The sequence below is a fragment of the Suricata suricatta genome, chromosome 10 (assembly GCF_006229205.1).
Source record: "Suricata suricatta isolate VVHF042 chromosome 10, meerkat_22Aug2017_6uvM2_HiC, whole genome shotgun sequence".
Classification (NCBI taxonomy): Eukaryota; Metazoa; Chordata; class Mammalia; order Carnivora; family Herpestidae; genus Suricata; species Suricata suricatta.
In genome coordinates this window covers 75,978,409-76,005,243 of record NC_043709.1, presented here as the reverse complement: position 1 = coordinate 76,005,243, position 26,835 = coordinate 75,978,409, and the positions used below count along the sequence as shown (strand labels likewise).

General features: G+C 39.5%; 1 protein-coding gene across 1 annotated transcript in view; it reads right to left on the bottom strand.

Moving 5' to 3' along the window:
- Positions 1 to 26,835, bottom strand: part of DENND5B (DENN domain containing 5B) — a 185,048-nt gene that overhangs the window by 19,047 nt on the left and 139,166 nt on the right. The window contains exons 18-21 of the mRNA XM_029955517.1: positions 17,064 to 17,145; positions 7,765 to 7,893; positions 4,868 to 4,989; positions 2,152 to 2,297 (exon numbers count right to left, since the gene is read on the bottom strand). Of these exons, the coding sequence (XP_029811377.1) occupies positions 2,152 to 2,297; positions 4,868 to 4,989; positions 7,765 to 7,893; positions 17,064 to 17,145 (479 nt within the window). The remainder of the gene's footprint in view (positions 1 to 2,151; positions 2,298 to 4,867; positions 4,990 to 7,764; positions 7,894 to 17,063; positions 17,146 to 26,835) is intronic.

Here is a 26,835-nt window from a genome sequence, read left to right as displayed (position 1 = left end):
GAAAGAAAATGGGAGGGAAGGAGACGAAAAGAAGAGAAGAAGAGAAAATAAAAAGAAAAGAGAAAGAAGAAAAGAAAAAAATATATATAAAAGGGGGTTGGAGACAACAAAGGACAGTAGACTGTTTAAAAGTGTATGACCAGTTTAGGGGAGAGGTAAGGATGAGATACAGGAGAATATATTTGGGTTGCAAGAAGGTGAGAAAGTAAGGGAGAAAGGAGAAAGGAAAATGAGTAAAATTTAAAAGAATTGAGTAAAGAAAAAGGAAAAAGAGGTAATAATGACAAAGAAATAAGTATGAAACAAGTGAAGAAAAAAATTTTTTTATATTAAAAAAAAAAAACAACAGCAGCAGCTCCCCTGGTGGATGGGCGTGGTTTGATGGGGTAAGTCTTGGAGTCTGCTCTCAGAGGCTCCGCCCCTGCCTGAGGCGAAATGAGCAGCGGGAGGTGAAGTGCGCACCTTCACAGACTCAATTGCGGAGTCCCCACCCCCAGCCAGGATCGCAATTGCAATGGGGGAAAGGGAAAAAAAAAAACAACAACCTGATAGCTGTTGCTCAAGGCGCTGTGCGCTGTTGGAAATGAGCTGGGAGCTCCTGCAGTCTAAGAGGGCGCCCAGGCCTCCACCCGCCACCGACTCCTTGTCGTGGGTCGCGTAGGTGTGGGCCCTATTTTTTCCCTGTGGGCACCCGGGATTCGCGCAGTCCGTGCAGGGGGCGAGGTGCGCCGTGAAAATGCAGTCCGTGGTCCCGTTCCCAAAACCAGGTTCGGATTGCTCACTCCTGGTGCAGCCGCAGCCCCGACCGCTTCTCGCCGGGAAGCCCGCTCCCCTGGTGCAGCCGCGCTCCGGCTGGTGTTCGCCGGGAAGTCCGTTCCCCTGGTGCAGCCATGTGCTCCGGCCGCTTCTCGCCGTGAAACCCGCTCCCCTGTCTCTTCCCTTTGTCTCTCGGGCTCCGCTCGCTTCCCCCGCGTTGGGCTGGGGATCTTGTCTCCCCTGCCCGTCCCGGCCTGGCCTGTTTTCAGGTCTCCCCCGTTCGCCCTCACTCACTCAGGTATCCTTGAGGTTCTATTCTTTCTGGAGTCCATATTTTCTCCTCCTGCTCTCGCAGATGAGAGTCATATCCTTCTCGGTTCGATAAATGGGGCGGACAGAGTTTATAGAGCTCCCTTCCTCTCCGCCATCTTCAAATTCTGACTTTTAAACTCTGATAAAATATCATAGACCCCCAACTGACCATGGGGAACATAGCTGGGAACATCAGAGCTACGAGTTCGTCAAGCCTCCGAACTCTTTGTATCAAGGTGAGAGAGAAGGCATGATAGCATTCCAGGCGTGGGAGGATGGCATCCTAAATTAGTTGTGGCAGGACAGACGGACAAGGAGACAGATATGAGAGCGTCTGGAAACAATAATGATGGGACTTATAACAGAGTTTATGTTCCACACTTGCTAGTCAAAGAAAAGCCAAGGGTCTTAATCTTTTATATACAGGTGGGTGGCTGTGGGGCCAAAATGGGCTCTGGGGATGTTATGACTGAGTGGAAACCGCTACTCCCAGACACACAGGAACGTAAGAGGATGGTCGGTCAGTACCACCTCCCTCCTGAAGCAAGAGCACAGATCTGTCTTCTTCCTGCATGCCAGGATCAACCTGCGTGCGGTCTCAAAGATAACAAAATACTTCCCCGGGTGAGACCTGAAAACTGACTACAATGTTGAGAGGTATTTTTATAGAATCACTCTATAAATGCCACCATGTGGCCTACAAGCCAGAAGCATGGATGTCAGCTCTCCTGTCCTTTTGCCCAAGTTCAGGCAGGGAGCATTTTACAGTCAGCATGGACTTGAATGTTCCCTACTTGCCCGGTTCTGTGGTAGGCACTAGGAATCATGGAATAGGACCTAGCCAAGCCCAAAAGTATTCCATTGCAAGTAGAAAACTACACCTTAATAATTAAAATAATTGCAAATAAAAATACAAATTACTGTTTAAGACAACTTTAGGTTTATACTCACAAAAATGATCCTGCATGCTTGAGTACTCCTTTATACTACTTGATGTGAGGAAAAATAAAAAAGCAAAACTGAAATCCTTGTGTAGAACTATGTAAGATGTTTTCTGCTAAGAAAGATATTAGCTGAACTTACCTCAAAAGTCATTTCAAGGAGATTTTTGGGAATCTGCATTACTCCCGTGTCTCCTAGCTCTCCTGATACACAGATCCAAGGGTTTGATGTAATGATTGCATTGCTCAGCTTTTTGATGGGGATGATCACTGACCTATAGGGAATCACTGAAAGAACCATGCTGAAATTAATTAAAAATTACTGTACAGTTCTCCTGATACTGGGGTGCCTAGGTGGTTTAATAGCATCTGACTTTGGCTCAGGTCATAATCTCACGGTTCATGAGTTTCAGGCCTGCACTGGGCTCTCTGCTGTCATACAGAGCCCACTTCAGATCCTCTGTGTCCCTCCTCCACTTGCACTTTCTCTATCTCAAAAATAAATAAACATTTAAAAAAATCCTGATACTGTAACAAATATATATTAAGGACTCTGTTGGCTTTCACAGATAGTTTATTCTTTATGATCAAGATGTATTTAAACAAAAAGATAAGATCACGTCTTCCAGTCTAGAAATATGAGGTCCAGTTTATTTATTATTATTTTTTAATGTTTTATTTATTTTTGAGAGAGAGAGAGAGAGAGACAGAGAGACATCGTGAGCAGGGGAGAATCAGAGAGAGAGGGAGACACAGAATCTGAAGTAAGGCTCCAGGCTCTGAGCTAGCTGTCAGCACAGAGCCTGACACGGGGCTTGAATCCACGAACCGTGAGATCATGACCTGAGCTGAAGCTGGACGCTTAACTGAGTGAGCCACCCAGGCGCCCCGAGGTCCAGTTTATAAAACACTTGTGATGGCTTCCATGGCATATATACCACCAGGTATGCATAGCATGCAGAGTATTACCATGCTGATATACATAACCTCTACATTTATTTATTTAAATGCTTATTTTTGAGTGAGAGAATACAAGCAGGGCAGGGGCAGAGAGAGAGGGAGACAGAGGATCTGAAGTAGGCTGTGCACTGACAGCAGTGAGCCCGATGCTTACTGAACCCACAAATGGTGAGATCATGACCTAAGCCAAAGTCAGGTGCTTAACCAACTAAACCACTCGGGTGCCCCCATGATCTTTACATAATAATTTGTTTATCTTTTAGAAAATTTTATTTTTAAGTAGTCACTACAACCAACATGGGGCTCAAACTCACAACCGAGATCAAGAATCACATAGCCCCCTGACTGAGCCAGCCAGGCAGCCCTGCTTTAACGTTGCAATTTTGTTCCAAAATCCAGTACACACGAGCAGGGTTGCTGATAGGGTTTTATATGTAAAAGGGGATGAATGTCTCTTTGGACAGTATCCTCTTGTTGTTAATCTTCTTGGGCGATGCTTCAAAATGTTCCCATCCCAATTTTACAGCACAATATGTGAAGCCAAGAGTAATAAACAATGCCATTCTGGACATATAGTCTATAAACCACAATTTAGAGAGCTGTTAAGTTGATTCAGGTCCAAGGAACCCTGGGGGAAAGAATCAAGATGTGGAAAGAATCAAGATGTGAAAAGAGATCCCTGTGAAATCATTTCCTTCTGAAGGCTCTTCAAAAGGTGCACCACTAGATGTCACTGTCCTATCGCTGTGTTTTGCTCAAACAAGGTAGGATAATTCAAGTTAGACATTATGAAGTCCTTGCATTCTTTTAAAAAATGGGGATGGCTCAAACACACTAGCACATTTTTATCCCTCAGAGCCATACTTGTTTCCTTTTTTTGTTCGTTTTTTTGTAAAGCAAGGTACAACCAATTTTTGTTGATATCCTTGGGATTTCTACTCATTCAGTCTTAAGAAGGGGTATTAGAATCTCTCCTTGAATGATCTACACATACAACGACACACATTTATTATACAAGGTGCCCAGATACAGCCTCAGAGAATGAGCTCATGGTTCAATGCACTCTTAGATGAGGAAAATGAATGGGGTAAATGGTTCATTTCCCTAATTTTACATAGATGGCTTTCTTTATGTTGGGCGAATAACCTCCCTTTTTATTTTAGCTGAAGGAAAGTAAAATGTCAGAGGAAAGGCCATACTTTCATGGTTTAGTAATCATCAGAATCAAATGAGTTTTGAAACTGAAAGCAGAAGAGGTTAGTGCAAGACTTTATTTTAGGTGCCAGAGGCTCTTTCATTCCTTTCACTTGGAGGATTAGAAAAGCCACACACACACCCACACACCCACACACACACACACACCCTTAGGACCTGCAGTTCTGTGGCTGCAAAGAGATGGCCGCACAACAGTGATTTACATAAAGTATCAAAGGAGTAATATTTTAAATTTAAAATATTTTAAAATATTTCTTTTTAAATCTTTATTTTGAGAGTGAGCATGCAAGTGAGCACATGCATGTGCGCACAAGCAAGGTAGGGGCAGAGAGAGAGAGAGAGAGAGAGGGAAACCCCAAAGCAGGCTCTGTGCTGTCAGTGCAGAGCTGATGCGGGGCTGGATCCCATGAACTGTGAGATCATGGCCTGAGCCAAAATCAAGAGTAGGACACTTAACTGACTGAGCCACCCAGGAGTCCCAAACTTAAAATAGTTCTTTCATGAAGATCTCAATTCCTCAAAGAGTTACTTACATGAAATTTATAGATATAAGTAGGATCTTAGGAGTCCTAACTACTTCTACTATTTCTTCTCTTTTAAAACTGTATAGGACTTGTTAGCTTCTTATACCAGCAGTAACTTACTAAACTGATTGCTAAAAGTAGCAAGTTCTCCAGACTTACTGATGGTGGTGAACACACTGGTGAAGCAGAAGTAGTCAACAGCATTGAGGGAAAGAAGATGGTAAAGAAACTGCTCTCTTTCTTCTTCACACCGTAGAAAAGCATAACGTTTATAGAGCTTCCTAGGAACAAGGAAGACAAGCACAAAATAATAGTATAGTTTTCATGCTTTTCATTATGTCTTGCATTAAAAATAAATACCCACTTAGTCAGTATGGGTAGAAACTTTCAGCTGGAAAGAAGAGACAATTCATAATGGACATTAAACAGTAATGGATATTAAACATTTGTAACTTAACTAGTAATTAAAGAAAAAAACCTCTATGAATCCATTTTTGTCTATCAAACTAATAAAGATTTAAAAAGTGCTGACCAGTTGGAGTGTGTATGTGGGCACAATAAATAGCTATTCTTACAACTGATGGGACTAAAAATTTCAGGAAAGCAGTTTGTTGGTAAGGATTATTTTAAACCAGTCATAACGTCTGACACATTAATTTTACCTTTAGAACTCTGTCCTAAGAATACAATGTGAAACATGAGCAAGGATTTACTCATGAATGTCCACTAAAACGTTATTTTGTAGGGGCACGTGGGTGGCTCAGTCAGTCTAAGTGTCTGGCTCTTGATTTTGGCTCAGGTCATGATCTCACGGTTCATAAGGTCGAGTCCTTGTCCAGCTGCATACGGATAGCAAGGACCCTGGTTGAGATTCTTGCTCCGCCTCTTCTTCTGTCCCTCCCCCACTGGCTTGTGTGTGCATGTGCACATGCTCTCTCCCTCTCTCTCAAGAAATAAATAGAAAATGTTATTTGTAAAAGGGAAGATATATTATGGTGTATGCATATGCTGGAATGCCATGTGAGATTAAAGTTTAGGAAGAGTTTTAACAACAAAACTACTACTACTAAAAATAATAATAGTTTTTATTAAGCACTTACATTTAAGCACTTTTCCAAGTGTCATATAGTTATTAATACATTTAATCCTCACGACGACCCTATGAGGGAAGTATACCAGCAGCACTCTCACTTTACAGACGGGGAAAACAGAGACACAAAAAAGTTAAGTGTCTTGTCCAAAGTCATTCAAATAGTAAATAGTAAAGGCAGCATTTGAACAAAGGCATTCAGTATTCAGAGCTTAAACTCTTACAATATAGTGAAATATTTATAAAATGCTAAGCTAAAAATAGGATGACACTGAATTGTACGTACAGTATAATCTTAACTAAGAGAACATGCATAGAAGTACATAAGAAAACATGTAAAACACTTGGTATTTGTTTTTATGCAGTAGAAATTTATTCTTTTAAAAAATTTTTTAAAATTTTATTTTTTAAATTTAAACTTCAGAAGATGTTTATTAATTTTGAAAGAAGCAAGGGTGAGGGGCAGAGAGAATCCCAAGCAGACTCTTTGCTGTCAGCACAGAACCCTACATGAGGCTCCATCTTAGGAACAGAGATCATGACCTGAGCTGAGATCAAGAGTTGGATGTTTTACCAACTGAGCTACCCAGGCATCCCATGCCTTTTTAAAAAAAAATTTTTTTTTAATGTTTTATTTATTTTTTTGAGAGAGAGACAGTGTGAGCTGGGGAGGGGCAGAGAGAGGGAGACACAGAATCCAAAGCAGAGTCCAGGCTCTGAGCTGTCAGCACAGAGCCTGACATAGGGCTCGAACCCACGAACCGTGAGATCATGACTTGAGCTGAAGCCAGAAGCTCAACTGACTGAGTGACCCAGGCGCCGCCCCGGCCATGCTCTTTTTAAAAAAGTAAGCTGTATGTCCAACATGGGACTCAAACTCCTTACCCCAAGATCAAGAGTCACATACTCTACCAACTGAGCCAGTCAGGTGTGCATACCTATATTTATGTACATATGTATGTGTTTAAAGTAAACTTAAACTCTATGCCACATGCCACACATGGGCCTTGAACTCGTGACCCTGAGATCTAGAATCACATGCTGTACCTATTAAGCACCCCCAGTGTCCAATCTTTATGTAGTAGGATTTTAAATGATTATTATAATTTTCTTTTTGTACTTTGCCCACAGTGGCCATGAATAATTTATAATGGGAGAGGATGGGAAGGGGAGGGGATGGTTTCAGAGTACAAGATCAGGTTCACAGGCTATACTTCACTTTGCATTCTTTATTAAACCTATTCTTTGGACATTAAAACTCATCTTAAAATACCCCAGGGGGTAAGCAGTCCAATGGTGATGCGCACAAATGCAAAACTACAAAACGAATTGTTACCATAAGATTCCAACACTGTCAAGTTTGAGATCTTTGTTGAATTTTTTGCATACCTTTGCTCTAGAGAACTATGTCCTCAGTCTTTAAATTAGCTCTAATGTATATTTTATATGGATGATGTATTTCATCTAAGAGGGTTTCTTGATGGAGTAAAGGGAAACCTATCAAAACAGTTAACAATTAACATGTACTTCATGCGTTTTCCTGGCTCTACTACTGAAGTTAACCATTGGCAAGACTCTGAGAAGAAACCCATTAACGTGGACTTTTATTATTATTATTTTTTCACTACTTCAGGCTTTGTTGTGATCTTTACAGCATGATATAAATGGTTTACATAAATTCAGCCTATCTTTTGGATGTTACTGTCAGCCCATGTGGACTTAGTTATTTTTCTGATTGAGAACACAGCAGTCTGGCCTTTGGCTGTGACACTTGGTGTGCCCTCTGAGGTAAAATGAAACACTGTCAAACCATGGAGTTCCCAAAGCACATGCCTGTTAGAAAGGAAGACTGCAGGTGCACAGAAGTCAGCAGTTCATGCCGAGGAAGCCAGTTTGCAGCTGATGCAATCTGCTTTGCAGACACACAGGTCACAGAAGCAGAAATGTCTACGAGACCATCACTTACTTGGTGAGTGGCTGGTTGGAGAGCAGCTGCTTGAGATGCTGGGACAAGAGCTTCTTTTCCAGAGACAGTCTGATCCACGCCCGAGCTCGTCCGACGTCAGTCTTGATCTCACTCATGTTTTGAATATGCCTAAAGGACAGTAGCAACAGCAGAGATGTAGATCCCAAGGATAACCTTGAGCCGGAAAAGAACTAAAGAATTACAGCACTTTTCACAGAACACTTCTTTCGTACTGAGCACAAGCAATAGCAATACGCACTTTATATTGATTAAACCCTTAAAAAAGGTTCCGTCTGAATCATGAATTCAGTAGAACATCAGAATCCCCATTACAACACAAGCATGCACAGGCATCGCCCTCAGATAAAGCATTTAACATTCACTTATTCTTCAGATTTTACTACGTTTTTGTTTCAGCTTCATGGATACCTATAAGCTGGCAGTTGGTTATTTCTGACCTTCAGGGAAATAAAATAAAAAAGGCTGAATATTTAAGATTTATTCAAAATATTTGGTCTACAGTTTGACTAAATAATTGTCACAACTTTAATTCATTGAAGTAGTTTCTGGACAACGTATGGAAAATATGAAATCTTTCTTTCCATAGCCCTTGAGGACAAGCTACTGCACTTATAAATTCAAAATTTGTAGACTTTGAAAATTCTATGGTCAAATTCCAACCGAATGTCACATGCATACATAAATATTCTGTGTAGAAGTCAGTGCTGTACTCAGAGGGACCTAAGTTTATTTTCCTAAATGGTTTTCCTTCTAAAATTTTTTTTTAATGTTTTATTTATTTTTGATACAGAGAGAGACAGAACATAGAGGGGGAGGAGCAGAGAGAGAAGGAGACACAGGACTGGAAGTAGGCTCCAGGCTCTGAGCTAGCTGTCAGCACAGAGCCCGACGCGGGGCTCAAACCCACGAACGCGAGATCTGACCTGAGCCAAAGTGGGAAGCTTAACTGACTGAGCCACCCAGGCGCCCCAATGGTTTTCCTCCTAAAGGGGAAGGGTGGGCAGGAAGGGCCCAAGGTGCAGGGTAATTATAAAACTCCTACAGTGGGTCACTAACAAGTTTTTGTGATTATGACCCATCACCCCTTCCCTTGATTTTTTTTAATGTCCAGAATGACTCATCTTACCTATAATAAATATTGCAATGAACCCCTTTCTCTAATGACTCTAAAAATTAAAAATAAGGAATTTTCTTCTTATAAAATATACATATTCTTTTTCTCCCTTGCTCTCTTTTTTTAAAGATTTCATTTTTAAGTAATTTCTACACCCAACATGGGGCTCAAACTCACAACCCAGAGATCAAGAGTTACATGCTCTACCCACCAACCCAGCCAGGCACCTCCGCTTTATTTTATCCTTCCTCTCTCCCTTTCCTCTCTTTTAGTCCCTAGATCTGAAGATTTAGGCCTTCAAGCTGCAGTGCCAATATATGATCAAAGACTCTTGATAAGATATAAAGCATTATAATCACATTACACAGAAACACTAAAGAGGGCTAATAGCATTACATATGGTCATGAATGGAGAAAACTGTCATCAAGTCCCCTCTTAGTCCCTGGTTCCTACTGGTGGTGGTGGCAGTGGTAGGACACTTGACAACTCAGGAGGGGCCTATGAAGCAGCACTGGCTGCTCCTCTACCCTGCTGACACTTCCCAGATGATGACACAGCTGACTAAAGGCAACAAAGGGAAAGTACTCAGGCATTTACCACTTAAAGTTCAAAAGTATTTTCAAGGCACCCCTGTTGAGTACAGTGCCAAGTCAGAGCTCACACAAGTGAGAAAAGTTGATTCAAGGTGTAGTCACTGAAAATGAAATCCAGATTAAGTCTGATAAGCATGGTGTGGTCTAATCTTTTCCTTAGTATTCTTTCTATTCTAAAACAGTCATATCTACTGAAATAAGCTTTTTGTTGGCCTTACACAAGAATCTGGAGACATGGGGAGCGCCTGGGTGGCTCAGTCAGTTAAGTGTCTGACCTCGGCTCAGGTCATGATCTCACAGTTCATGCGTTTGAGGCCTACATCGGGCTCTGTGCTGACAGCTAGCTCAGAGCCTGGAGCCCGATTCGGATTCTGTGTCTCCCTCTCTCTTTGACCCTCCTCTGCTCATGCTGTCTCTCTCTCTCTCAAAAATAAGTAAAACAATAATAAAAAAAAAGAATCTGGAGACATGGTATATTAGGAATGACAAAATGAAAATAAGTATAATTTGGAAAACAATCTATGTTTAAGGAAAATGAGAAGGATTGGAATACATAACATGCAATCTTCGGTGACAATCAGCATTCCCATCATTAAAGAATTTGTGCTGGTTATTTTCTTGGGAGGAGGCATGGGGGTTGGGAGATGAGGCCACGACTCTTCTCTGCAAGCCCATCCTATTTATTCACTGGCACCAGGAAAACAGCTAGAATACTGCATCCGTAATATGATTCCTTCGTTCCAGAACCTTCAAAATCTCTGAACTCTGCTGGCTCACATCCAACACTTACTACCCCTCAGCCTCAATATATCCTCATATTCAAAAAAATTCCATTCCAGACAACTGACTCATAAGACTTTACATTCCATTACCCAAAGTACTTTCTTCTTGCTTCCCTATTTGATTCTATTCATGTTTGAAATCCCTGCTTCTTCTAGATAGCTTTCCATGACCATCACAGCCTTCAATGATCTCTTTAATTTCTGAAATGCTATGGTATAATTTGCATTTACCATGTACTACTTATTACATTTATCATTTTCTCTCGGTATACATGTTTCTCAGCTTGCAAAAGCTCCTGGGAAAAGGAGCCCCACAATTCCTTAGCAGCCTCGCAGCTTTTTTGTACTCTATAGGGCCTAGCACATAGCAGGAGCTCAAAAACTCTGTTGCTTTGTGAATCTGTATCTAACTCTATGCTTTAAAACCATTTACATGCATTTTGTTATTAAGCTGTAATTCAAATTTATTAAAAATTTGTTGTGTAGTTATGTACCATTTGAATCTGCTTTTAATTGGAATAATTTATTATAGATGACTATAATGGAATTCAGCATAATATTATATAAGTATTACCTCCAAAATAGATCCTGTTAATTCACAGAAAAGCATATATGGTACAGTTTAAATAACTTATTTACTTTTTTTTATTCTTAACCCTACTACAGAGCTTCCTAATTTAGAAAAGTTTCTGTGTACTTTGTCTTATCTGTCACAAAAACTAGTCAGAGGGAGGATCATCGTTATGTCACTTTAAGGGTAAGAAAATGGGAGACTAATCGAGACTAAATGATCCAGTCCAGGTCACAGAGATAATGAGTATTATTCTAACATGTCACCCAATTTCTACCAACTACTTCTTTCCTGCACTCACATTCTTGGAGAAGCTCCCCTTCGACAAACCCAGAAGACACAACTCCACTTACCTCCACGATTCTAATCCTTCAGCTACAATGCATTGAATAAGAGGAACCTCCCTGACCTAAACTGAGTCCACTGGATTTCCTCTCAGAAACCAGATTTTGTATACTGGAAAATCAGAAATGATGTTAAAGCTTGGGCTTGGGCCTGTACGCAATAAAACAAACAAACAAAAAAGGCAAGGCAAGGAAGGGTCGGGCAGGGGAAGGCGAGCAGATGCGAAGGGAAAAACAGACATTTTGCTTTTAGTGAGACAGTGAGAGTAACTTGTGACAAGACTTTGCAGTCACAGTTCCTACTCTTGGATTCTGGAAGACACTTGTATAGATCTCCAATAAATCCATCCCTTTGTACTGAAGCTAGTTTGAATGGGCTTCTGTCCCTAAAACCAAATGATTTCTAAGAGTGGTAGCAGCTAAATTTTGAATCCACATTTCCTGAGTCCCAAACCAGCATTTACTTCACTGTATCATTAACAAAACCGTTTTATTTATTATTTTTAAACCCAGTATTATTTTTTAGAGAAATTAAGGGTTAGCCAGTTTTAATATAAGCTTACATTCTGTACATACATAAAAAATGTCTCAAAATATCCCTTCCCGGGGTAATGAAATCAATAACTACTGAATTTTAGCACAGAATAAAGCCAGAGGCTCATAGGCTCATATGCATACATTATTAGTTAAAAAGATAAAATAACTAGCTAATTTACCCTTGGATAACTTATTCCCACCTTTACATATAAACAGAATTTTTCTAGGATTTACTCAGGCATCTGGTTCATTTGTTTACATACAATACTCAGACTTGGAACTCACAGTCTCCTTAGTCATGTAATGTTCTACTGTGCTCCTCATTGTTAATTACATTGTGATTAAGAATAAAAGTCTAGGGGCGCCTGGGTGGCTCAAATCAGTTAAGCTTCCGACTTCGGCTCAGGTCAGATCTCACGTTCGTGGGTTCGAGCTCCGTGTCAGGCTCTGTGCTGACAGCTAGCTCAGAGCCTGGAGCCTGCTTCTGGTTCTGTGTCTCCTTCTCTCTCTGCCCCTCCCCCTCTCATGCTCTGTCTCTCTCTGTGTCAAAAATAAATAAAACATTAAAAAATTAAAAAAAAAAGAATAAAAGTCTATTTGAATAGCTAGATGACATGGACATGGTTACTCTGGAAAGAAATTTGTAATGCTGGTAACGTCATAATAATACTTCTCTTTTCTACGCAGATGATCTATATGCTTCCTTACTAACCCTAGCCCTTCTCTATGGAACAAAAACTCATTCTACAACTGACAGTGTGGTGATATTTGGCATCCACGAAGGCCTTGCGGAGTTGTCTAAGATACCACAACAAAGGGAATAGCCTTCAGATGACTCTATCCTGGACTCATGCCAGCTACTAAGCAATTTGGTGCAAAGACTCTTGACAACTAGGAGGACTCAAAATGTCAATGTCTTTGCCTCAAGAGATAAACCTGGAAAGATAGGAGGTACCAACAAAGACATGTGCCCAACAGAGAACATGGACTCAGGGAGATACATTAATCCTGGAAAATAAGTTTTTTCTTTAATTGTCTAGATTGAAAAAAAAAATTTGAGAATATGACTTGGGTGTTGTTCCTGAAGGAAAAACATCTATGTCAGCTTTCTAGGTAATGATTGGGGATTAAAACACTAAAAGCACTTGCCAAGAACCTGGAAACAGGGAAATAATCCTGTCCACTAAGAGTTAAACTCTAAAGTAAATATATCATGAAAAAGAACAATAGTGTATAAAAAGTCATTTTAAAGGGGCAGAATGGAAGCAGAGAAGGAAGAGAGACAGCCATGGGCAGTGTTTTCTCAGGGGCTTCCTGAGATGCTATCAGTCCCATGAGCATGAGGATCAGTAGCGCAGAGCTGGAGGATTAGGCTTCCACAGCTCTTCTTTTCAAGAGAGCAAGCAGTCTTCTGATTTTTATCTAGCTTCCATGCAAAGAATACTCGTATTGATGAAAGGGCATCAAGTCATCCGGTTGGGGAAATAATGTTCTGGTTTCACAGGCAGAGAGCCTGGCACCTTTGTGTACTGCTGGTAGGAATGTAAAATGGTGAAGTCGCTGTGGAAAAAAGAATGAATGGTGGTTCCTCAAAAAAGTAAACCTAGAATTACCATGTGACTAAGTAATTCTACTTCTGGGTGTATACCCAAAAGAACTAAAAGCAGGACTTGAACAGATAATTGTATGCCCAACATTCATAGTATTCACAATAGCCAAAAAGTGGAAACAATTCAAATGTTTACAGTTTAAAAAATGTGGTATATATACACAAGATGGAATATTAATCTTTAAAAAAAGAAGGAAGTTCTGATACATGTTATAACATGGATAAACAGTATAAACATTTATGACAAGAATACTGCAGAAACAAGTATTCTTTTCAGTGTATCATATTAGGGGGTACCTGATGTTATCTTATTACCAATGATACTAATCTTGATCACTTGCTGAAGGTGGTACCTGCTGGGTTTCTCTACTGTAAGGTTATTATTTTTTCCTTTGTAATTAATAAATTCTTGGAGATAGTTTGAGACTATGCAAATATCCCAGTTTCACCTTAAACTTTCAACCAGCTTCATTTTCTTACATTTATTAACTGGAAGGCTTCTGTACAAAAGAGCTATCTCATTGTTCCTATTTACGTACTTAGTTCTTTATATCAGAATAGACTCATGGATATTTATTTTACTCTGTGGGTTATGTTCCAATACTACTGCTAGTTTTGTTGCTCAAACTGCTTCAGCTTTGGTTATTGGGAGCTCTTTCAGGCTGCCTCCTGTGTCTTTATTACATTATGCCCTTCTTTTCTGAGCACTTCATTACTTTTTTGAACTTAAGATTCACTAGTTCATCCTATATTTTCCTTTCCCCAGTCCTGGAATTAATCACTTCCCCAGGGAGCCCTGATTCCTTTCACTGGAGAATGATATTTAGAAACCAATACTTGGGTGCTAGGTGTGCTCAGTGCTATTTTGGGATATTATTATTTTTAAGCCCTCTCAGTGGAAAGAGCTTGGAAATATATCAGTGAATGCCAGGGGTCCTGGCATTTCCTAAATGATTCAAAAAGAAGTAGCACAGGGAATTTTGGGGTTATGGAACTGTTCCTTGTCACGATTGTGTATCTGGGAAAATGCATAAAACTACACATCAAGAAATAATGAATTTTACTGTAATATATATTACAAACAAAAACAACCAGAATGTAAGGGGAACCAAAAATAATCCTATTCAACAAATTAACAAATAAACCTAATTGTATTACAAATGAATAATATAATCACACTGAAGGAAGTGGAGAAAAAAATAATGCATCTAAATTTTGGAAACCAGGGGGCGCCTGGGTGGCTTAGTTGTTGAGTATCTAACTTCAGCTCAGGTGGGGATCTCATGGTTTGTGAGTTTGGTTTCTCATGGTTTGTGAGTTTGGTTCCCCATGGGGTGAGCTCAAGCCCCACTCCAGGTGAGATCTACTTATCTCTCTCTCTTTCCTCCTTTCTCTGTCCCTTGCTCACTTGTGCCCTTTCTCTCTCTCTAAAAAAATAGATTTTGGAAACCAGTATTTTGACTGGCTGCAGAAAGGCTAAAGACAAAAAAGACTAGAGCGGTACACAAATACTGTGGTTATTTAGTAAACTTGCTTCCGCTTCATACAGGGGTATGGGTTAGTAATTCCGAAACCATCTTATGGATATTCTAGGGTTGCACAAATAGGTAAATATACTGTAGATAACAAAAGTCAAGTTCTCATGGTTGGAGAAAGCAATTACAAATAAGAGAGAAGGTTAGAATGATGCCTGTGGTATTGAATTAGAATCATAGATATCATTATGAATTCTGTGTATATAAAAATACATATATATACATATAAGTAAAGTCAGAAACAAATAAGTGTGTATGCACACGCTTGAGTAAGCATATACATACGCATTTGTTTTTGGGACTATTTTGGGTACTTTACATTTATTACCTCATTGAATCTTTACATTAACATTTTGAGAGAAACCCTGTTACCATCCATTTTACAAGTAAGAGGACTGGGAGTAGGAGATTGCCTGAGGCTACAGAGTTAGCGCCTGGCAGAGCTGAAACGGCAGCTTTACGGGCTGGTTCCAGAGTCTGAGGTCCTAATCTGCATGTTATACTGTTTCTTACAAAGTAAAGGGAGTATATCTAAGTGGGACGCCCCTCTCCCCGAAAAATGACACGAAGTAGATAAAATAAGCAGGATACTGGAAGGAACAGGATGGCCTTATGTGATGTGACCATCTCCTAATTAGGTTTCAGAAGTTTGGTTCTTCAACAACCATCACCTTAATGTAATGGCTACTGTAAAATCACTACTGAACACACTGGTTTTATGTCTCCATTAAGAGATCTGGAGATCATTTTTCCTTCAGAGTTACAACTATTCCTCTTATGCTGGCCATCAAAAGGAATCATAAGCCACATGAGAGCAACTATATTTTGTCTAGCAAGGAGTAATGACATTGAGGATAATAAATACATAAATTGATTCAGAAAACAAAAACCAACATTTACTGAACCTTATTATGAGTCATGTACTTGGAACTTTTTATAGAAATGGACTGACTCATTTAATTCTTCTAACAATTCTCTAAGATAGAAACTTTTTTTTTTATCTTTTAAAAAAAATGTTTTTATTTATTTTTGAGAGAGAGAGACACAGCATGAGACGGGGAGGGTCAGAGAGAGAGGGAGATACAGAATCTGAAGACAGGCTCCAGGCTCTGAGCTAGCTGTCAGCACAGAGCCCAACGTTGGGCTCGAACCCATGAACTGTGAGATCATGACCTGAGCCGAAGCCAGGCGCTTAACCGACTGAGCCAACCAGGTACCCCAGATAGAAAACTTTTTATCTCTATTGGAGAGATGGGAAAACTGAGGCACAGAGAAGCTACAAAAATTTTTTGCCTAAAGTCATAGAGCTTAAGCAGTAAAGCCAGGATGTGTTACTGCTACATTCAGCTGCCACTCTTTTTTTTTTAAATTTTTTTTAATGTTTTATTTATTTTTGACACAGAGAGAGACAGAGCATGAGAGGGGGAGGGGCAGAGAGAGAAGGAGACACAGAACCGGAAGCAGGCTCCAGGCTCTGAGCTGTCAGCACAAAGCCCAACACGGGGCTTGAACTCACAGACTGTGAGATCATGACCTGAGCTGAAGTCAGCTGCCTAACTGACTGAGCAACCCAGGGACCCCATAGCTCTTAAAAGCTATGCTTTTTGTTGCAAGTATCTGACAAATAAAATAAACATCAATAATTAATATTAATAAAGCAACAAACCATAAAAGTAAAGTGTTCTAATGTTTTAACATTCATTTTAGACCCGCATAAATGTTGTACCTAAAATGTTTAAAAGGAAAAAGCCTCTGCCTTCTTCATTCAGTAAGTCTATTTTAGATATCTTGATGCTTTCTAACAATTTCTAAGACCAGTAATTGCAACTGATAATTCTCCGATTTGCATTTGCTTCAAACTAAACATACCTGACAGCATTTCTTCTGCCAAGTAACTTGTCATTATGTGCAGATTTTTTTGGTTGGTGACTGTGGGCAGCAGGTATTTAAGAAGGTTTAAAAAAACTGAATAAACTGTAAAATAATTTAGCTACTTTAAAATTCTTCTCAGTTATATTTTCCCTTTGAATTTAATGTCAGGAAAAAACTAATAATAAAGCAAGCAAGATTATAAAAATGTTTTCCTCAGAATATATAAGCAAAAACAAAATACACATAGCTATAAGTATTTGAGCAATATAAGTGAAAGTCATAAATATTTAACAGTTATCATCAAATGCTAGCACATATACCTCATGTCTTGGATAAGAGAGACCCTGAGTGTTGGCAACATAACTCCTGAGTCAGATTTTCTTCTTTCTGGTCCAAGGGCAACTATATAAAAAATACCAGCAAAGTATTAGAAAAATAATAATGACAAAACAAATATACATGGTTCATATCCTATAAATAAATACTTTCAAATTACTTTGATAAGAACAAATTTTAAAGACAACAGAAAAGCTTGAAAATTTATTCCCTGAATGTTGCTACTTTAATATACAGAAAAACAGCTATTTTATTTCTAATTAATCTGAAGATGCATTTGGAAATTTAAAATGAATCATAAAAGCCCATTTAGCAAATAATGCAATGTGTGTAACTTTTGGTCATAAGGAACAGTCATTGGCTAAAGTTATTCATTCTAATAGCTCAGAATAATTACAAGAAAGCAATGTGTATAAATTAAGCTACTAAGTTGTATGAATCATGTGTGGGCTCATAAATTGCAATCACATAACTTCCTTATACTGTGAAAGAATGTTTAAAAAGGAAAATCTGGGGAGCCTGGGTGGCTCAGTCAGTTAGGCTTACTTCAGGTTAAGACCTCAGCTCAGGTCATGATCTCACAGTTTGTCAGTTTGAACCCTGCGTCCGGTTCTGTGCTGACAGCTCAGAGCCTGGAGTCTGCTTTGGATTCTGTGTCTCCCTCTCTCTCTGCCCCTCCCGTGCTCACACTCTGTCTGTCTCTCTCTCTCTCTCAAAATAATAAACATTAAAAAAAAAATAGAAAGGAGAATCTAGGGGCACCCGGGTGGCTCTGTTGGTTAAGTGTCTAACTTTGGTACAGGTCATGATCTCACAGTACAAGAGTGCAAGACCCACAATGGGCTTTGCACTGACAGCATGGAGACTGCTTGGGATTCTCTCTCTCCCTCTCTCTCTCTCTGCCCCTCCTCTACTCTCTCTTAAAATAAACAAACTTAAAACAAAATTAAATAAAAAGGAAAATCTAGGGGTGCCTGGGTGGCTCAATCGATTGAGTGTCTTGACTCTTGATTTTGGGTCCAGTCACAATCTCATGGTTCATGAACACAGAGCCTACTTGAGATTCTCTCTCCTCTGCTCCTACCTCGCTCTTTTAAAATAAATAAATAAACATTAAAAGAAAAAAGGGAAATCTAAGAGTCTGGGCTCTCTAGTCTGATAAGTTTCTAGTTCAAAGTTCAGAATCCAAACTACAGTATATGTATCAGGCAAAGTGAGTAATCTACATGGACATTTAGAGATACAATGTTCATGAGTCATTCTCTTTGGAACTTGAATGGTTAACATTTATAAAAGGAGAGTATTCTCTTACATAAAAATAGCTAAGCAAGCAATTGTTGGCTAATGTATTATAGTTAGAGTGCTAAATCTCATTTTAAATGGGATGCTGTGGAGTTTTGCACACTTCATCTCCATTTTACTATCTGTAAAGGAAAACTAAATTGCAGCATCACATTTAGCAAATACATGGATAACACTGGAATTCAAAATAAGGGTTTTACTATATATTAAATGTACATTTTCCCAGGTTTTAGATCCATTCTAGGTTGTGGGGGATAGGATACATGAGGAAACACATAGATATATTTGAAGCTGGCACTGAGCATTTTGTTGTACTCAGATCTGCATGTTTTGGCACCTAGTGAAAGAGGCTAGGCTGATACTTGGCAGGTATGAATGAGCACTGATGGGCTGCCAGGATAATGAGACCGTGGCCAGGCCAACCTAAAGGCAGTTCTTTTCAGGGCCTTCCATTACCAGGTCATTTGTCACGGCAGTTTCGGGAGGGAGTTTTCAATGGGTCACGGAAAATGCTACTTTATCGGGATACCTAGGAGGTAACAGACACCAAGGAAACTGTACCAGAGACTTGCAGGGAATGTGCTATGTATGTCAGCCTTCCTGTCTAAGACTATCACTATTTAAGTGTTGTTAATGAAAGCACACCTTAGAGAATAACTCTACATGCCGGATGGTTAGACAGCATGAGAGATGGTCACACCAGTAGTAAGAACATGTTGAAAAGGAGAGAGAGAGAGAGAGAGAGAGAGAGAGAGAGAGAGAGAGAGAGAGAGAGAGAAAGAAAAGAAAAGATCACGAGGTAGGAAAAAGGAGCTGAAACCATAATCAGCAACTTGGCTAGAGGGAGACATGACAACAAGACAGAATCATGCTGCTGGGAAGCAGCGAGCCGGGGAGAGACCTAATAAAAACGGAGGCTGACATTTAAAAAAGCAGCAGCATCCACAATAAGAGCAGTCACAGGCCTGAGCTCTTCTAGAAATCCTATTTTGGAACCCTATTTTCTCCACTCTTTGCTAACCAATGTTTCTTAAACATATATTTTTCCATGTCTCCATATAATCTGTTAATCTTTAACTCACCCTTTAACACTCCTGTATCCTCCATGTTTATAGCCTATTTAGCATAAAAAATTTTTTAATGTTTATTTATTTTTGAAACAGAGAGAGAGAGAGAGAGAGAGAGAGAGAGAAGCAGAGGAGGGGCAGAGAGAGAGGAAGACACAGAATTCAAAGCAGGCTCCAAGCTCTGAGCTGTCAGCTCAGAGCCTGATAAGGGCTCGAACTCACAAACTGTGAGATCATGATCTGGGATGAAGTCAGACGCCCAACCAACTGAGCCACCTAGGTGGCCCAGCATTTTGAAGAGAGAGAAAGGGCTCGCACAAGAGCAGGGAGAGGGGCAGAGGGAGGCAGGGAAAGGGAGAAAGGGATAGAAAGAAAGAATCCCAAGCAGGCTCCACACTTAGCACAAAACCTGATGTAGGGCTTGATCCGATGACCCTGGGATCAGGACCTGAGCTGAAATCAAGAGTTGGATGCTCAACTGACTGAGCCAGCCAGGTGTCCCCAATCTATTCAGTATTTTAGATTGAAAGGACTAAAGCTTAGCAGTTAAGAACATGTCTTTCTCAAACCCTACAGAGAACCTAACAGCTCTCTGACTTTGGGTGAGTAATTTTACCTCTCAATGGTCTGTTTTCTCTCCTGCAAACTGGGGTCAGTACCAATACCTACCTTATTTAGATAGATGCAAAGCACTTAGAATACTGCCTGGCACAAAGTAAGTTCTCAATAAATAAAATAAAATTAAATTTAGCTTTAATTTTACCTCTTTGTGAAATCTTTCCTGAATATTCCCTTTCTAAGGTACACTGTTAGATGTGGTTCCCTCTCTCTAACAAGACCTGTAAAACTGAATATTTGACATAAACTTAGCATAATTTAACATTTCTATTACTGTTAACTATATGTCTCAAGGTTCAGTCATAACTTTTTCTTAGAATACCCAGATGGCATAGCAGAGGCCCAACATACATGTCCAACAAATACTCAGGAAGGAAGATGAGATTACTTCGAGCCAGATGGCAGAGCCTTGAATGACAAATTAGAAATCTATGACATTAGAAATCTGCAGAACTCCTAGGAAGGGAGGAAGGATTCTGAAAAGAATACTATGTTCCTGAGTGCTTTTTATGAGTTAGTTAGCTACAGTGAGAATATGATGGTATAAGAGAAATAAGGGAGATGAGCTACAAGTTACTCCAAAGGCCAGCTTATGGATGAACTAGGAGTGGCAGCCAGTGAGAACATAGGAGACATACACAGTGGCAGCAAACACAGAATGTAACGACTTGATGTAGAAAGCGAACAAGACTCGGCCACTGCTGCCAACAAGAACTTGGAAGGGGCCATGGGGGGAGAGGCATAAGAATCTGTTTCAGGACTCTGACAGCAATGATGACTTTGTTTCTGCAACTACACCTTTAAATAAGAAACCCAGACCATCAGCAAAGGAGTTAAAACTAGAAACAAGGAAACCTGAACTGAAGAATCTCCAGAAAGAAGATATACCACTGCAAGAGAAAACCCCTAAAAAGAGCTTTAGGTGACAAGCTCTACCAGATTTATCAGTGAAGGAACTTCCAACAGTCACCACTGATGTGGAAGAGAGTAGAGATAAAAGCATCAAAAAATGTGACAGTAATGAAACTGAAACAATGAGTAAGGCCCCTCATATCTCCAACTGCAGTGTGTCGAGAGATTATTTAATTTGGATAAGATTACTGAGGAAGATGATTTCTCTGTTGTTCAAGGGAAAGAAAAACAGTACCAAAGGCTGCGGTACAACAGTGGAAGGCTGTTTTGGAAGGCAGTCATGGCAATAGTGCTGATGACTCTGAGCCAGACTTTGCAACTGGTGAAGAATCTGAGGATGACTCTGATTTTAGTGAGAGTGAAGATAATGATGAAGACTTCAACATGAGAAAAAATAAAGTGAAAGACATAAAAAGAAAGAGGCGAAGGTCAAATCTCTGGTTGAAAAGAAGAAACCTACATCCAAATGTAATACTTTGGAAGTGACTTCAGGAGACTCTACTCCAGCTGATGTGAAATCAGAACCTCAGTCTTCACCAAAAAAAAGGTTTCTGTTTCTTCAGAGGCCACTAGGAAATCATTACAAATCTGTAGTCCTTCAGATGAAAACAAAAAAACCTAATGGCGGTACCTGGAAGCGGCAGCAGCAGAGGCCCACTGGCAGGCCTGCCTGTTAAGCCTCCAAATCAGAGTCTCCACCTTGGTTTGTCCAGATTAGCAGAAGTTAAACTTTTGTACTCAAATGCCGCCTAGTAGTTGAGTATGGTAGTAAACACATGTTTGATTAAGAGAATCACAGTTTTACAAGTGTGTTTATATTTGATTTGTGTTTACATTTAAGGAGGGTATCAACATATAAAGGAATCCTTTAATGTCCTATAAACTGCCTTGACCCATTTGGTGATGATGTTCGCTGAAGTTATTCAAGACTTCAATAAAAGGTTTATCAGAATTATCTTGCAATATCATTTCCTTCTGAAGAACATATTCTATTTTTCCTGTGTATAATAAGTCATTGTCATTCAGTGGTTGTCACTTTGACATGGAGCAAGTCCATGTTGCATGCTGTTTTTTCTAGAAACATGATGCTCCTTCCTATCTTTGTCTAATTTACTGCACCATAACTGTAACTGTTTAGAGTTTAGCTGGCAAAAGAAACATTCCCACTTTTTCCAGGAGACATTTCTGAAATCTTACTTAAGCTACACTGTCAATATTATTGCAAAGATGTTTCTTATTTTAGTCAAATACTTATAGGAAGAATTCAAAATTCTTTTACACATCAAAATGGTTGCTATAATGACACATATCTCCTATACAGAAGTAGATGTTTATTATATAGCAAATAGAATTTTATGAAGTTTTATGAAGTTCCTGTCAAAGTCTTTAATAAAAGTGAAAAAGTTAAAAAAAGTGAACAAGACTCAAGAGTCAAAAACAATATTAAGGATATATAAAACGATTTAATGTATATTATCTCATCAAATTATTACCTTCCTTGGATTTGTTAATCTTAATTTTGCAAATGAAGAAACTGAGGCTCAAAGAGGTCAAGAAACCTGATTGTATGCATTCATGAAAAGGGGAAGGATGTTTTATTTTAATTATTTTATTATTTTTTCATAATAGTTTATTGTCAAATCGGTTTCCATATAACACCCAGTGCTCTTCCTCACAAGTGCCCCCTCTCCATTACCCCCCTTTCCCCTCCCCCTCCCCCTTCAGCCCTCAGTTCATTTTCAGTATTCAATAGTCTCTCGTGTTTAGTGTCCCTCTCTCTCCCCAACTCTTTCCCCCTTCCCCTCCCTATGGCCCTCTGTTAGGTTTCTCTGCTAGACCTATGAATGTAAACATATGGTATTTGTTGGGGAAGAATGTTTTAACGTCACGTCCACTGGGTTTTCTGTTATATTACAGATGACTTTCTACTGCTAAGTTTGATTGAGAGATGAGTGCTGATGCCATTAAATAACATGGAGAGAAGGGAGAAAGCCAAACAGGGACAGGAAGGAGAGGGGCTGAAATAATTAGTTTGTTTTAAGATGTGCTGAGTTTGAGGTCCCAATGGGCCATCAAAGATGGCTGTGTAGGAACTACTGTTGGAGAAAGAGATTTATGATTAATCTGCTAATCAGATAGAGGATGACATGGGAAGTCAGCAATAATATAGCTGTTATGTTTTGAATTATGTCCCTCAAGAAGATGTAGAAGTCCTAACTCTCAGGACCTGTGAATCTGACCTTTTTGGAAATAGGGTCTTTGTAGATGATCAATTTGAGGTAATTAGGATGTGCCCTAAACCGATGTGACTAGTGTCCTTATCAAAGGGAAATTTGGATACAGAGATAGACACAAGTGGAGAAAAGACGATGTGAAGACACATGGAATATATCACTTCAAGACTAAGGAATTTCTGAGATGACCAGAAGCTAGGAGAGGGGCATGGGATAGATATCCCTTCATAACCTTCAGAAGGCACCACCAACAGCTAACACTTTGATTTGGGGCTGTTAGCCTCCAGAACTGTAAGACTGCTGTTTAAGCTAGCCAGTTTGTGGTACTTAATTGCGGCAGCCCTAGGAAACCAATACGATAGTCTATTAGTGACTCTGGAAGGAAGAGTTTAGAAGCCAGTGCACAGAAAACAGATACGCGTTAATGAGCGAAGCCACATATTTTATCTAAAGATCTAAATTCTAAGAAGGTTTCTGTGAAGTCCACTCCAGAAGAGAAATTTATACAGCATTTAAATGTATACATTTATTATTATTTCTTAATTCAACACACTCAAATGTAATAGGACACTTTCTCCTTTAATATAAACACTGTGGATTTAATATTTAGCCATAGGAACTCCTTTTGTGTATCTGCCTCAATCAAAGCTGCAACATAAGCAGCAAGTTTGTAAAGGGCAGAGACTGTATATAATATTTTTATAGAACCATCTACAGTCTATAGGGAAGTAATTAATAGAAAACTTAAAATTTTTTTTAATGTTTATTTTTGAGAGAGGGAGAGACAGAGTGTGAGCACGGGAGGGGCAGAGAGAGAAGGAGACACAGAATCTAAAGCAAGCGCCAGGCTCTGAAATGTCAGCACAGAGCCCAATGCAGGGCTTGAACCCACGAAACGGGAGATCATGACCTGAGCTGAAGTTGGATGCTTAACTGACTGCCCTCAAAACTTTTTTTTAAGTGAGCTCTACGCCCAACATGGGGCTTGAACTTATGACCCTGAGATTAAGAGCTACATGCTCTCCTGACTGAGCCAGCCAGGCACCCCTAATAGAGAATTTTTGATGAAGATAAGATGATTGAGGAGTGACTCAAATTCTTGGGCTGGATCCAGAATGACCATTTAAAAGCAGTATTTTCACCCTCTTCTGCATCTGACTCTAGTACTTGTCAAATGATTAAAAAATCCACTGAAAGTTTGGTGGAATCTTGTCTAAAGATGCAAGGTTTAAGAACATCATCTATGTCTAAGCCGGCCAACATTAAAAAAATTTTTTTTTTTAATTTTAGAGAGAGAGAGAGAGAAGCACAAGCATGGGAGAGCAGCAGAGGGAGAGTAGGCTCCACACTCAGCACAGAGCCCAGTGCAGGGCTAGATCCCATGACCCTGGGATCATGATATGAGCCAACATCAAGAGTCAGACACTCAACTGACTGAGACACCCAGGTACCCCTAAGCTGGCCAACATTTAAAAAAACTTTAATTGGCCAATCTTTTTAAAGGTAGAAACTTTTGAGTAATATATCAGGAACAGTCTTCTTTCTAGGATCAATTGCATCCTGAGATCCTTTCTCTGAAATAGAACCCCAAAACTACTAGATATAGTGTCTTGGCACTGCAAAATTTAACTAGGTCAAAATTAAGACAGTCTGAAAGACACAAAAGAAACTTAAATGCATATTACTAAACGAAAGAAGCCAATCTGAAAATATACTACATACATATACTACATGACACTTAACTACATGGCATTCTAGACAAGGCAAAACTATGGAGAAAATAAAGGGGTCAGTGGTTGCCAGCAGTTAGGTAAGGAAACAGGAATAAATAAATGGAGCACAGAGAATATTAGGGTGACAAAAGAACACTATCTGATACTGTAATGGAGGATCCATGTTGCTCTCCATCTGTTTAAACACATAATATGCACAAAACCAAGAGTGAACCTAAACTATGGACTTTGGGTAATAATCTGTCAATGTGGGTTCATCAACTATATGAAATGTACCACTATATTAGGGGTGCTGATAATGGGGGAGGCTGTGCGTATGTGGGGGTGGTGAGTATATGGGAAATCTCTGTATTGTGTGCTCAGTACTGCCATGAGCCTAAAACTGCTATAAAAAATAAAGTCTATTTTTAAAAAATTAAGATGATCTACCTTGCTATGGTCTTCTTGCTAAGACAGACTTTTTCCATTCTTCTGCAACCCTTAAAATGTCTCTGAGTCCCGTTTAGTGAGGCTTCTGAGGGAACAGTAATGATCGATCATCTAGTCTCATTCTGGCTCAATGCTAGTAACAGTAGTGTTCAAATCTACTGCGAATCTCTAGGTACACGGAGGATCACCCCTTAATATGAAATGTGTAGTCTGTTTATTGCCATTAATCAGGATACTTAACAGTTGGTAAACAAAAAGTAATTTTGGGGGAAAAAAACTCACCCAGATTTGAAAGCAAAGAAGTAAATAAACTGCTAATTTCTGTATAATTAGATCACATTGCTTCTCAATAAAGGAGTATTTTGTTTTTAAACTAATGTTTTTATGTATATTTCACACTCATATTTTAAAATTCTAACATCATGGGCTGAATCATCAGAAGCGTTAGAGCAATATTTATAATAAAATCTACGCCTCCTAACCGACAATAAATTTGATTTCAAAAGCTACATGGCTTACATTAGTTCTACTTAGGATCAGTAAAATATTTGGATTTTTTTTTTCATTATTACTAGCCCTTTATCAACGCTTGACAGCACAGCACAAATAGTGACTACATGAGGCTCTGACACACTTGATACTTTTTAGCCTTGACTTGAGAGCTTTGCTGGTCCCACCACTGACTAATAAAAGGCCACTGCAAACAGCTGAGTCTCTGTTCTCCACCTCAGCCACTCAACATTTGAGCGGTCAAAGCCATGAAGCTGCTGCTGGTGACGGGCAGCTGCTGGCTCTAACAGCTGGACATTCTCACATGCCTCGTTTGGCAAAAGAGCCAAATGCTTCCATCTCCCTGCCCTACACAGAGCTCGGTTCTCCAACACTTCATCCTACAAAGGGCTATTTCTTCCTAGGAATTTATTTTTCCTAAGCAGGGTTGGCTACCTTGGTTATGGTTTTATTGTCCAAAGAGCTAAATTTTCTACGAACACAGGGAAGTGTTTGTTAGAGACTGTTTCAGGGCATACACCCACGCATTTTTACTTTATCTTTTTCTTTTTTTTTAACAGTTTATTTTGAGAGAAACAAAATGTGAATGGGGGAGGGGCAGAGAGAGGGGGAGATACAGAATCAGAAGCAGGCTCCAGGCTGAGCTGTCAGCACAGAGCAACATGCAGAGCTTGAACCTGCTAATTGTGAGATCATGTCCTGACCTGAAGTTGGATGCTCAACCTACTGAGCCACCCAAGTGCCCTGCATTTTTACTTCTTCAAGAGAAAAAAGAGCAAAGGAGATGGATACTACAGAATGCTTTTAAACTTAATCTTAATCTTTACAAATACGGTTACATCTTGGGACATTAGAACCTTGACATTTTATTTAGTGGAGCTCCAGGATAATATACAGTATCAAATTCACATTCCTAGCTATCCCATTAAACACATTTGAAAACTAGGTTTC